Source organism: Rhinopithecus roxellana, chromosome 4, assembly GCF_007565055.1.
Source record: "Rhinopithecus roxellana isolate Shanxi Qingling chromosome 4, ASM756505v1, whole genome shotgun sequence".
Taxonomy (NCBI): Eukaryota; Metazoa; Chordata; class Mammalia; order Primates; family Cercopithecidae; genus Rhinopithecus; species Rhinopithecus roxellana.
The window spans coordinates 37,195,048-37,207,914 of NC_044552.1; the positions used below are offsets into that span (position 1 = coordinate 37,195,048).

At 56.1% G+C, this 12,867-nt stretch overlaps 1 protein-coding gene across 1 annotated transcript in view; it reads left to right on the forward strand.

Annotated features, from left to right (window-relative positions):
- Positions 1 to 11,069, forward strand: part of TTBK1 (tau tubulin kinase 1) — a 45,788-nt gene extending 34,719 nt beyond the window's left edge. Inside the window, exons 14-15 of the mRNA XM_010369715.2 lie at positions 5,549 to 7,140; positions 7,811 to 11,069. Of these exons, the coding sequence (XP_010368017.1) occupies positions 5,549 to 7,140; positions 7,811 to 8,204 (1,986 nt within the window). The 3' untranslated portion in view covers positions 8,205 to 11,069. The remainder of the gene's footprint in view (positions 1 to 5,548; positions 7,141 to 7,810) is intronic.
- Positions 11,070 to 12,867: the final 1,798 nt, after the last annotated feature.

The window sequence follows — 12,867 nt, forward strand, 5'->3', positions numbered from 1 at the left end:
GGTGGGTTTTGGACACAGAGATGTGGGGTCAAGTGTGTGCAGTTCTGCGTAGACCTAGGGTTGGTGGCCATGTTCCCGGGTCATCTTACCCCTTCTGCCACCTTCCCCTTCCGAAGCACTCCTGGGTGTGGGGTGAAGTGGAGGGAGGGCTCTTGGCCTGTCAGAGACGTTGGGAGAGTGGTGACGCAGACAGACAAATGCAGGTAGGGTCTGGGAAAGGCTGTGCTGAGTGCGGAGCTGACAGAGGTGATGCAGGCACATCTCACCTCCTCGCAGGTGGAGCGGGGGCGTGGGGGGTGCTTCTTCCCTAGTGGAGGAGAGGGGGTGGGAGGCGTGCATGAGGCGGTTTCTGAGAGAGGAGAAGGAACTGCTGTGAGAGGCACAAACCCCCTACCTCAGCATGGGAGGAGTGGGGAGCCAGGGCTCACCCTCCTGCTTCCGCCACACTTCGCCTCCCAGCCCCGCATCTTCGACTTCGGGACCGTGGGCTGGGGTGCAGTGCTGAAGTCTGGAGCTGGCTGGGGTCCAGACAGGAGTGGCTCCATGCACCCTGTGTGGGGATTAAGGATGGGCTATGTGGAGCCCCGTCTCCAGTGTTGGTGTCAGAGAAGTTTCCCCAAGGGCATGAGAGCCCAGTTTTGTTGGTGGCAATTGAAGATCAGAGTCTGGTCCATCCTCTCCCTTCACTTTTCCTCCTGACTGGAGTAAACATGGACTTGGGCTGGGCTCTGGAGCTGGTGAGGCCTAGCCCTCTAGACAAGGCACAGTGGATGGAGGGGCAGGGCTGGGACTTTCATTCTCTCTGAGGGTATCGGTTTGATTGACCTGTCCTCCTGCTCTCCCCACAGCCCAACCCTTACCACATATACGCCTTTGGCTGAACTCTGAATCACTAAGGAGCTTTAAAACAGCCAGATTTCTGGGCCTCAACTCTGACCTACAGAATCTGGGGGTAGGACCCAGGACTGTGCATTTTTAAAAAGCAACTCTGGACAATGCTGTGCCAAGCCAGGCCTGGGAACCACGATAAGCAGATGAGAATCATAAAGCTTGCTGCCCTGAGAAGGAAGCAAGAAGGTGTGGACCTCGTCAGGCAGCTAAAGGGCCAGGCACACTGAAGGTGTCTGTGGGTCACTGACTGAGTGAATGAACTCAAGACCAAATGGGCAAATGGATGAATAATTCACTGGGCATCCAGGAGAGGCAGGGAGAGGGTTAGGCTACTCTCTGAGGAGGGAGGAATTTGAGCCCAAGCTCTGCCCCTCCCCAGCACACAGCCAGGTGGGGGAAAGGCAGAGGGACTTTGGAACTGAAAAGCCAGCATGCCTAGGTTGGTGTGGGGGTGGCGGTTATCCTTAGAGCAAAGTTGTCCTCACCCTGAGATTCAGGGCTCTTCCTCCCAAAAGGCAGAGGGTTCCAGGTATCCCCACATGGGACTGAGTGGGAGACACTGGAAAGAGTTTTGGGTCCTGGGCCACCCTGGTGGATGTGCTTCATAACCTGGACCAATGCCCAAATCCATGCCCTTCTCTGTGCCTCAGTTTCCCAGTCTGATTTTATGACTGATCATTGATTTCCAGTTCTCATTCCTCCTCTCTCCCAGGTAATAGAAGGGAGGGCTTTGAGGCAGAAGAAAGGGTTCCACCTACAACCATCCAATGTGAGCACCGCGCATGCGCGCGCGCGCGCGTGTGTGTGTGTGTGTGTGTGTGTGTGTATGTGTGTGTGTGTTGCGGGGGCATCCCATCCTCTCCATGGGGCCTTTTCAGAGAGATCCAGGACCTGGCCAGAGAGCAAAGGAAAGGGTGTCTCTAACCAAGGTGCCAGGGATTAGAGAGGGACAATAGGCAAAGGTTCTATGGAGAATGGGAGGCCTGGTGGAGTTAAAGGCCATCCCTACTGGGCAGGATGTGTCTGGTGCCAGTTGGGTGAGTTCAGAGGTGGTTGGGAGAGAGACATGCTCAGAGCTCTCTGTCTGTCTGCCTGTCCCTGACTCTCAGTGCCAACACCCACCCACCCCATGGTCCCCACTCACCCGGGAGCTTACAGCAGCCCCTCCACCTCTACCCAGCCATTTTCTCTAGCCGTAACATTGGTGACTGGCAAAGTGTCCCAGCACAAGGCCTGGCACAGAGTTGGTGCTTAGTGTTTGCTAAATGAGTGAATGGATTAATAAGAACGAATATTGTGTAGAAAAAGGACATTCGGCCAGGCGCAGTGGCTCACTCCTGTAATCCCAGCACTTTGGGAGGCCGAGGCGGGCAGATCACGAGGTCAGGAGATCAAGACCATCCTGGCTAACTCGGTGAAACCCCGTCTCTACTAAAAATACAAAAAAATCAGCTGGGCGTGGTGGTGGGCGCCTGTAGTCCCAGCTACTCAGGAGGCTGAGGCAGGAGAATAGCGCGAACCCGGGAGGCGGAGCTTGCAGTGAGCAGAGATCACGCCACTGTGCTCCAGCCTGGGTGACAGAGCGAGACTCCGTCTCAAAAAAAAAAAAAAAAAAGTACATTTTTCTAGACACTTCCAGCCTATATGTGGAGGGGACAAAGTTTTTTTTTTTGTTGTTGTTGTTGTTGTTTTTGTGTTTTTTGAGACAGTGTTGCTCTGTTGCCCAGGCTGGAGTGCAGTGGTGCGATCACAGCTCACTGCAGTTTTGATCTCCTCAGCCTCCCGAGTAGCTGGGACCACAGGCGTGCACAACCATGCCCAGCTAATTTTTGTATTTTTAGTGGAAACAGGATTTTGCCATGTTCCCCAGGCTGAGGAGACTCTAGCAACCCTGTTTGAGCCAGGTAGGGAGCTTTCTGAGAAAGCTTTCTAAGAAAACTTTCTAACTAAGAAGAGTTTTCGAAGAAAGTTCCCTACCTGGCCCAAACAGGGTTGCTGGTGTCCTGTTGGAATCTGAAGCTATATTCTTGCATCACCTCCACCAAACCCTCACTGATGGTCTGATTACAGGAGAGATCATGACAGTTGGGAAGGGGAGCAGCCACAGCCCTGGACAGACCCTCAGCCTTGGAGGTCTCTGCTTTTCTCTCCACCTGGCTTTGTGCTATTTGCCTGGAGGCTTCGGCTGGCAGAGCCCCCTCCTTCTCCACACCCTATTCCCCATGGGTGTGGCATCCAGGCTTTTCTGCCAATGACCTTCAAACCAAAGTGAGCAGAGCAGGAGGTGGGAGGTGAGGTGGGGAGAGAGCTAACATTTACTGAGCAACTGCTATATGCCTTTGCTTATATGACCTCATTTATGATCACAACATTTGTGGAATGTGCATATCCCCACTTAGTTTCCTGATATAGAGAAAATAAGGACAATCTCTATCTCATTCATACTTGATCCACAGATTCTTAGACTATAACATGGTGACCAAGACAAGAGACATTCAAAGACCACTTCTTGAAGGAGTGAATGAGGAAGCCCTCAGGGATCTCTGTGTAACAGGAGAGAGAACCCTATAAATACATGCATGTAGAACAACAGGTGGGAGATTCTCTCATGGAAAGATGTGAAAAACAAGTAGTAAAGGGAGAGTAAGTAAATCTGCTTGGTGGGTGGACAGGAACGTTGACAGGAAGGCTTTGTCTCTCCTTTGCTAAGACCAGGAGCTGCTTGAGCTGGTCTTGAAGGAAGGGTAGCAAGTTATCATGTGCAGAGAGGGGGTGAGAGGGACCCCCAGGTAAAGGAAACTGCCTGGGCTAAGTGTGAGCTGGAAGATGCACTTAGGAACTTCTGGAAGCATCGGAATGGGTGAAGTGTGGGCAGGGGACCGAGGGTGTTGCAGTAAGTGAGGCCACAGCAGCAGGTGGGAGCAGGTCATAGGGTTGAGTGGGGGATTCATGCGCCAAGTCAAAGATCTGAACTGTCTTAGGCCAGGCGCGGTGGCTCACACCTGTAATCCCAGCACCCTGGGAGGCCGAAGCAGGTGATCACCTGAGGTCAGTAGCTTGAGACCAGCCTGGCCAACATGGCAAAACCCTGTCTGTACTAAGAATACAAAAAAAATTAGCCAGGCGTGGTGGAGGGCACCTGTAATCCCAGCTACTGGGGAGGCTGAGGCAGGAGAATCACTTGAATCCGAGAGGCAGAGGTTGCAGTGAGCCCAGTGAGCCGAGATCAAGCCACTTGCACTCCAGCCTGGGTGACAGAGCAGGACTCCGTATCAAAAAAAAAAAAAAAAGAAAAAAAAAAAAGATCTGAACTGTCTCCTAAGGACTGTGGCAGCCATAGCAGATTTGAAGCAGAGAGAGATGGAATCAGATTAAGTTTCAGGAAGATCACTCAGGCAGATGTATAAAGGATGGATGGCAGTACAGGATGGAGAGAGCAGGCCGGTGGCTGGGGAACCACAGAGAGGGCAAGGCTGTGCTCATGGGCCTGGGGTAGCAGACACAGAAAGGTTTAAGAAGGATGCTTGGCAGGACTCCTTGGCAGCGTGGATGGGCAGGAAAGGGGGGTGGGCAGGAAAGTGGGGAGGCAGGATATCCCCAGGGCTTCTGGTCTGGATGGGCTGTGTTCTGCTAGCTCAGGAAGACGGAAGCCCAGCGTGTTAGAAAACGCTAGCAAACTGCTGGACACCATCAGCACCGTCCCACCATGGAACAAAGCTGTGTCAGCCCTAATGGGCCCAGGGCATTGTGGGTGCCTGGGGATGTCTGTGTATTGAACAGGGTGGATGCAGCTAGAGCAAAGGAAACACAGCAGCCAAGGTCCTGACCAGGTGGTCAGACCTTTCTAGTCTGGAAGGAAGGAGGCTAAGGGGGACATGGCAAGAGCCTAGAAAACCAAGGACTGGTTTGGCCATCACATTGCCAAAGGCTCTGCACAAAGCTTTGAAGAGGAAAACGGAATGGAGCTTAGGTATACCTGTCAAGGGCTGGACAAATTCCTGGCTGAGTGGATGGACTGGAGGTCCAGGGGCCCAGCCTGCACTTTTAAGGGTAGAGGACAGCCACGCCTTTGCCCTTGTCCAGCACAGGATCTGGTGGCCCTGGGCAGCCAGCTCTCTGGCCACAGAGAAACTGCACACCCGGAGGTGGTACTGAGGGCATCTAGGAGCCAGCCTGGCACAGCCCATCCAGGAAGTGGCGCAGACACCTGCCACCCATCTCTGGGCCTGGCTTTCTCATCTGTAAAAGGAAGGGCTGAGCTGCGTGGTGGTCGTGGTTCCTTTCAGTTTTCATTTTCTGTTATTGTCGCTGACTCGGGTGCAGGATGCACATGGCAATGAGAGGGGCTGGGGACATGGAGAGGCTGGGAGGCAGAAAGGCCACCAGGATCAGGGCCTGGGACTTCAGGGGACCTAGAGCATGGACAGTCATTCGTCAGAGGTTTGCTGAGCACTCACTAGGTGCCAGAGACCATTCTAGGCCCTGAGGACAGAGCAGTGAACAAGACAGACCCAGTGCCTGTGCTTACCTTAATGGAGCTCACACTCTAGTAGATGACTCAGGCCTGTGAGTCTCCTAGCTTGTGGGTGCAGTTGAAGTCTTCCTGGGTCCAGGAGGGTGGGTGACCTCAGAGGGTCCCTGTGTGTGCCCCTTGCAGGTGTTCTCCATGGCGCCCCCATTTGAGGTGAATGGCCTCCCACGAGCTGTGCCTCTGAGTCTGCCCTACCAGGACTTCAAGAGGGACCTCTCCGATTACCGAGAACGGGCGCGGTTGCTCAACAGGGTCCGGAGGGTGGGCTTCTCGCACATGCTGCTCACCACCCCCCAGGTCCCGCTGTCTCCTGTTCAGCCTCAGGCTAATGGGAAGGAGGAAGAGGAGGAGGAGGAGGAAGATGAGGAAGAGGAAGAAGAGGATGAGGAAGAAGAAGAGGAGGAAGAGGAAGAGGAGGAGGAAGAAGAGGAGGAGGAGGAGGAGGAAGAGGAGGAAGAGGCTGTGGCGGCAGTTGCCTTGGGGGAGGTGCTGGGGCCTCGCAGTGGCTCCAGCAGTGAGGGGAGTGAGAGGAGCACCGACAGGAGCCAGGAGGGCGCCCCGTCCACGTTGCTGGCAGACGATCAAAAGGAGTCCAGGGGCCGGGCTTCCATGGCCGATGGGGACCTGGAGCCTGAGGAGGGTTCCAAAACGCTGGTGCTCGTCTCTCCTGGCGACATGAAGAAGTCGCCCGTCACTGCTGAACTGGCCCCCGACCCTGACCTGGGCACCCTGGCTGCCCTCACTCCTCAGCATGAGCGGCCCCAGCCCACGGGCAGCCAGCTGGACGTATCTGAGCCAGGCACCCTCTCCTCTGTCCTCAAGTCTGAGCCCAAACCCCCGGGGCCTGGGGCAGGGCCGGGGGCCGGGACAGTGACCACAGGGGCCGGGGGCGTGGCAGTCACCTCCTCACCCTTCACCAAAGTTGAGAGGACCTTTGTGCACATTGCGGAGAAAACCCACCTCAACGTCATGTCTTCCAGTGGACAAGCCTTGCGGCCTGAGGAGTTCAGCACTGGGGGCGAGCTGGGTCTGGAGCTGGCCTCTGATGGGGGCACTGTGGAGGAGGGGGCTCCAGCGCCCCTGGAGAACGGCCTCGCCCTGTCAGGGCTGAATGGGGCCGAGATAGAGGGCTGTGCCCTGTCTGGGCCCCCCGGGGAAACCCCCTCAGAGATGGCCATAAACTCACTGCTCAATGGCCCGGCCCTTGCAGACGGGCCAGCCCCGGTGTCCCCGCTGGAGCCCAGCCCTGAGAAAGTGGCCACCATCTCCCCCAGACACCATGCTATGCCAGGCTCTCGCCCCAGGAGCCGTATCCCCGTCCTGCTATCTGAGGAGGACACGGGCTCAGAGCCCTCAGGTTCACTGTCGGCCAAAGAGCGGTGGAGCAAGCGGGCCCGGCCGCAGCAGGACCTGGCGCGGCTGGTGATGGAGAAGAGGCAGGGCCGCCTGCTGTTCCGGCTGGCCTCAGGGGCCTCGTCCTCCTCCAGTGAGGAGCAGCGCCGTGCCTCTGAGACCCTCTCAGGCACGGGCTCCGAGGAGGACACGCCCGCCTCTGAGCCAGCAGCGTACTTGCCCAGGAAGGCCGGGCGGGCAGCCACCACCCGGAGCCGGATTCCCCGCCCCATTGGCCTCCGCATGCCCATGCCTGCTGCAGCCCAGCAGCTCCCCAGCAGATCCCACGGCGCGGCCCCAGCATCAGACACAGCCATCACCAGCAGGTGAGAAACCGCTGCCAGCCCCAGGGTGGGCAGAGGGTGGCCACAGGCCTCCACCAGCAGGGGCTTCTCCAGAACCAAGGTCAGGGGCTATGGAAGATCAGGAGGGACCCTCAGCGACACCTCTGGTCCAGCACCTCCCAACTGTGCTCTGCCTCACTCTGATTCGAGTTCCAGCCCTGTCACTGGGCTCAGGGGAATGGCTTCAGTAAGCATGTGTGGAGAGGGTGCCAGAGAGACCAGGCTTAGGAAAAGCTGATGGGGGCCAGTGGGTCCACACACAGCCTCTGGTACGCCATGGGGCATTGGAAGCCAAAGGATAAAGCCCAGTGCTTTGACTCCTTGGGAGAAAACATTATTTCATATTAATATAAACATAGGTATATTCTAGATTAGAACGCAAAATCCATGAGAATTTTAAAGATGAAATGAGGACCCCAAAGAAAGCCAGCAGCAGGTTCTTCCAGCAGCAGCCTGGGAGCGTGTGGCCCCTCAAGGTCCTGCCCTAGAGGACAGAATGCCAGGCCTCAGTTTACCCATCTGTGCCATGGTCTCAGTCTCAGGTCTGAGAATGCAGGACTCCAGTGCTCAGTGCCCAGGAGGATTCTGAAATATTTCTCCTTGTTTTGTTTCTTTGCCCTCTTCTTTTCTCCTGCCTTCTGCTCTCAAGCAGGCTCCAGCTGCAGACTCCCCCAGGGTCGGCCACTGCTGCTGACCTCCGCCCCAAACAACCTCCTGGCCGCGGCCTGGGCCCAGGGCGAGCCCAAGCCGGAGCCAGGCCCCCAGTCCCGCGCAGCCCGGGCCTCCCCACATCCACGTCCGCCGCGCGCAATGCCAGCGCGTCCCCCCGGAGCCAGTCCCTGTCCCGCAGAGAGAGTCCCTCCCCCTCGCACCAGGCCCGGCCCGGGGTCCCCCCGCCCCGAGGCGTCCCGTCGGCCCGGGCCCAGCCTGATTGCACCCCCTCCCCCGGGGGCTCCAAGAAAGGACCCAGAGGGAAACTCCAGGCTCAGCGCGCAACAACCAAAGGCCGGGCAGGAGGCGCGGAGGGCCGGGCTGGGGCCAGATAATGACGCCCGCGGCTCTCCGCGGTCCCCCACCCTCACCCCGGCCCCCCACCCGCAGCCGGTCACACTGGAGCAGCTCCCAGCACAGCCTTACGCGCCTGACGCGCGCCACCCTTGGCCCCAGCTTTCCGCCTGCACCCGCGAGGACGCACGGGAGCACAAGCGGCGCCCCGCCAGCCCTCAGGGCCGGTGGGGGACGCGGCACCGCGCCGCGGGGAGGGTCTGCTTCCCCTTCCTCGCCCTGTGTCCTCTCATCCTCCTGCCGCCCAGTCAGGCCGGCCAGCCTCACATCAGTCTCTCCGCCCCGGGGAAGGCTCAGCCACTTTTCATCGAGGACTCCACTTCTGGGGATGCCCGGTTCGTTCGCCCACCAGGCCTAGGCTGCTCTCCATGCTCCCCCAGCAACCTCTGCCTACACCTCCTGTGGCGCTTTGCCCTCCTCCGACCCCTTTCCAGCCAAAGTCCCCCTACCCCTTCAGAGAAGTAGCCTCAAATTCCAGAAGTAGAGGCTCCAGCCTCCCCCCGAGGGTCCAGCCCCACAGTCTTCTGGGAGCCATTGTTGCCAGGGACTACCAGGCTGGGGTTGGGGACCCAGGGGATATCGGTCTACTCAGGTGTGAGGGGGCAGGTCTGACCTGCCCCAAAGTTGACTCCATCCTGGACAACTCGGTGGGAGGCAGTGGGCAAGTGATCTTGGAGATGGGTGGGCAGGTGATTCTATGGGCAGGGGATGTGCTCCCCTGCACACCTCTGGGGTGCAGAAACCTCTTGCCTCCTAAATTTGGGTGGAGCCTCTGTGGGAACTATAGGAAGTATGTGGGCTGCCTTCGCAGGCAACTATTTCCCAGTGGGATGTTGGAGGGGGCTTTAACAAAGTTTTACTCCCTCCCCTGTTCCCCGATCTAGTGCTCAGGACCCCTCACCATCAGGAATTTCTTCCTGTCATCTAACCTCAGTCCTGTCTACTGCAGTTCCAGCCAACCTGCTCTTTCCTGAGTTCAATGCAGGTGGAAAGTGGCTGGTTACCATCTTTGCACTGGCCCTTTGGAGATTCGGGGACTCAGTTCTGGTGGGGTCACCCTCCCTGTCCTCCCTTCTGTGGGAGGGAGGGAGGGCTGGCTGAGGCATCGTCTCCCGCAATGGGCAGAGAGAGCAGAGACAGGTCGACCAACAGACAGCTGGCCCCTGGAGGCAGAAAGGCCCTTCTAACTTCCAGATTGTATGCTTGAGTGATGGGTCCCCAGCCCAAGCCCACTCTTCCCTCAGCTCACCCTTCAGCCTGTTCCTTCTTGCCCCGACCCCAGCCCGTGCAGCCGCTCTACTCCAGGAATGGATGTGGGGACTCTTCCTGGGTTCTGGCTCCTGCATAGCTCACCCCACCTCATCATGAGCCTCAACTGCCTACATCTGGGGCAAGCAGCACACCGGCTGCAGATGGGACAGCCAGCCCTGCCTATCTGGACAGGTCCCTGCAGCCTCTGTCCCCTGGCCTAGCCTCTCTGTCCTTCCGAGTCACAGAGAGCAAGCCAAGACATCCAGGGAAAGAGGAAGAAAGGCCTTAGTGTGCCCCAGCGGTCTGGCTGCATCCAGCCACCATCACCCAGAAGGATGCCCATGAGGCAGCTGACCCTGAAAGCAGCCTCCCCCTCATGGAGAGTCAGCAGCTTGGGCAGCCACTTTCAGGCCGCGGTGGTGGCTTCTCTGCAGACCAGCCGAGGGGAGGACTCCTGGGTGGACAGTCTTTGATGTCCACCCTACGCTGATGCAGAAGCTCCCAGAACACTCAGGAAACTTCTCCGGACAGAGCCCTCCTTGTCAACTTGAGGCCCTCCCACGGCCCTCTACTGCCCTCTGGGTCCAGCAGAGGGGGTGGAGGAGGGACCACTGCCTCCCACCTAGAGCTTCTCCGAATGACAATCAGCTCGTGCCAGGTGGGGACCAGGGCATGACTCCTGGTGCCCAGGCCCTGGGCCTGCTCCTTGCCACCAACCGAACCGTGAATGTAGGGCCCCCAGCCTCACCTCTGCCCCAGGACCAACAACACCCTGGTTTGGAGCTGGGAGGAAGAGGGGGACCTGAGAGAGCCCCAGGTCCATTCTACCCCCAGCTTCACTCAGCACTGGAGCTGGCAGAGACGCAAAACCCAGTCTTCCCTTGGGATTCCGAACCACCCTAGGGCTCCCAACTGACCTCAGGCCTCTGAGTCACTGAATGTCACCAGGTGAGGTGGGAGAGGGAAAGTGGGCTAGTGGGGAGGGGGTCACCTAGGGGACTGCCTCTGTGCCTCTCCCCAGGAAGGATCCAGGGCAGAGGAAGCCACATCTCCCGGTGTCCCCAACCCCAGCTGCAGCCTCTTCCCCCTGAGCATTCACTCTCTCCACCAGGCCTCCAGGTCCTGAGCCCTTCCTCTGTAAAAGTGTCACACCACCTCCCTCAGCACTTCCCCATCAGAACAACCAATGTCACTGACTCAGATGCAGGGTCTGCTCACATGCCTTCCCTCCCCAGCCGCACCGTGCACGAAGGGGGCACAGGAGAGGAGAGGGGCTGTGCCCCAGGCTCCCCATTTCCCAGCTCCTCACAGGGGCCTGGTTTGCTCAGTCTTCTCAACTCCAGGGACTAGCCCTGGTGGGCATGGGGTGGGGAGCAGGAAGTTGCCCTTCCCCTCCCTCGGGAAGCCACCTAAGAATGTTTACATGCCAAACAGAATGTAACACCCCTCCCCAAGCCCTTCCCAGTCACTGCATGGCCTCTGCCCATCCTGCACCTGTCCACCCCACCCCAACACCCTGGAAGCCACTGTCAATGATTAGATCGGGTCTCGGAAGGGAAGTAGCCATCACACCATTAAAAAGCCTGTGGACCTTTTTCTGTTGGCCTGGACTCTTCTTCCCTGCGGGAGGGCAGGCAAAACCCAGTTCCTGGGGCCGGGGCTGGGCAGGAAAGTGGAGCACAGGTTGGTGGGCAAGTGCAGAGGTACTGTCCTGGAGGCAGGGGAGGAAATGAAAGCTCAGGACAGACATAGGTAACTTGCTCAGGGTCACAGAGGAGGAAGGGGACTGTCCTGCTGTCCTTCTGACTGCAAAGCATACACTCTCACAGCCCTCTGGATGCTTCTCCTGAGGGCCAGAGACTGAGTCTGGCTTTGTGTAGAGAGGCCAGGAGGAAGAATTTTTTAAATTATTTGTGCAAATTGATGGAGTACATGAGAAATTCTGTTACATGTATATAATGTGTAGTGACCAAGCCAGGATGTTTACAGCATCCATTACCCAAGTACAATACATTTTGGTTAAATAGAGTCACCTTACTCTGCTTTTGAACAATGAATTTATTCCTTCTATCTAACTGTATGTTTATACCCTTTATTTATTTATTTTTATTATTTATTTTTTTTTTTGAGAGGGAGTCTTGCTGTGTTGCCCAGGCAGGGGTTCAGTGGTGTGATCTCAGCTCACTGTAACCTCCGCCTCCCAGGTTCAGGTGATTCTTGTGCTTCAGCCTCCCAAGTAGCTGGGATTACAGATGTGCGCCACCATGCCCAGCTAATTTTTGTATTTTTACTAGAGACAGGGTTTCGACATGTTGGCCAGACTGGTCTCGAACTCCTGACCTCATGTGAGTGGCCCGCCTCAACCTCCCAAAGTGTTGGGATTACAGGGGTGAGTCACCACACCCTGCCTGTACCCTTTAATTCACTTCTCTTCCTCCTTGTCACTCTCGAGGAAGAATTTTCATTACCGCAAAGTTAACAGACAAAAGTGAGAGTGTGTGGAAAACCACACAGTGTAGCAGCTCACAGGCAATGTTATTATTATGAAAACATCTATCAAAATCACAAATGAGCATAGCTTGTGTCCCAGCTTCTCTACTTTAGAACTGCATCCTATGGATGTACTTGTACACTTGCAAAATTACATGTGTCCAAAATTATTCACTGCAGTCTTCTTTGTATGGCTCCAGAAAGCCTCATCTGCACTTGTGAAACCCAGAAAGTTCTGAAAACTGGGATTTCTCCCATTAGATTGGCACATACTCCCTTATTATCAAAAAAAAAAAAAAAACTGACAAAACCATTTATAATGTTTCTTAATTCCACTTATCATCCATATTTGCAATGGAAACATTAACATATTTGATGATGGGGTAGGTCCCATTAGAGTATTTTATTTTATTATTTTTTATTTTTTTGAGACGGAGTTTTGTTCTTGTTGCCCAGGGTGGAGTGCAGTGGTGCGGACTCAGCTCACTACTACCTCTGCCTCCTAGGTTCAAGCTATTCTCCTGCCTCAGCCTCCCCAGTAGCTAGGGTTACAGGTGCCTGCCACCACGCCCAGCTAATTTTTGTATTTTTAGTAGAGACGGGGGTTTCACCATTTTGGCCAGGCTGATCTTGAACTCCTGACCTCAGGTGATCTGCCTGCCTCGGCCTCCCAAAGTGCTGGGATTACAGACTTGAGCCACCGTGCCCAGCCCACCATTAGGGTATTTTATAATATATGGAATATGTGCTAAATTGCCTTTCTGAATATATATATATATATATTCAGACCCTTGAACAACACAGGGGTTAGGGGCACCGAGCCCCTTGCTGTTGAAAATCTGCATAAAATTTTTGATTCCCCCAAGACTTCATCAGTAGCCTACGTTGACCAGAAGCCTTATC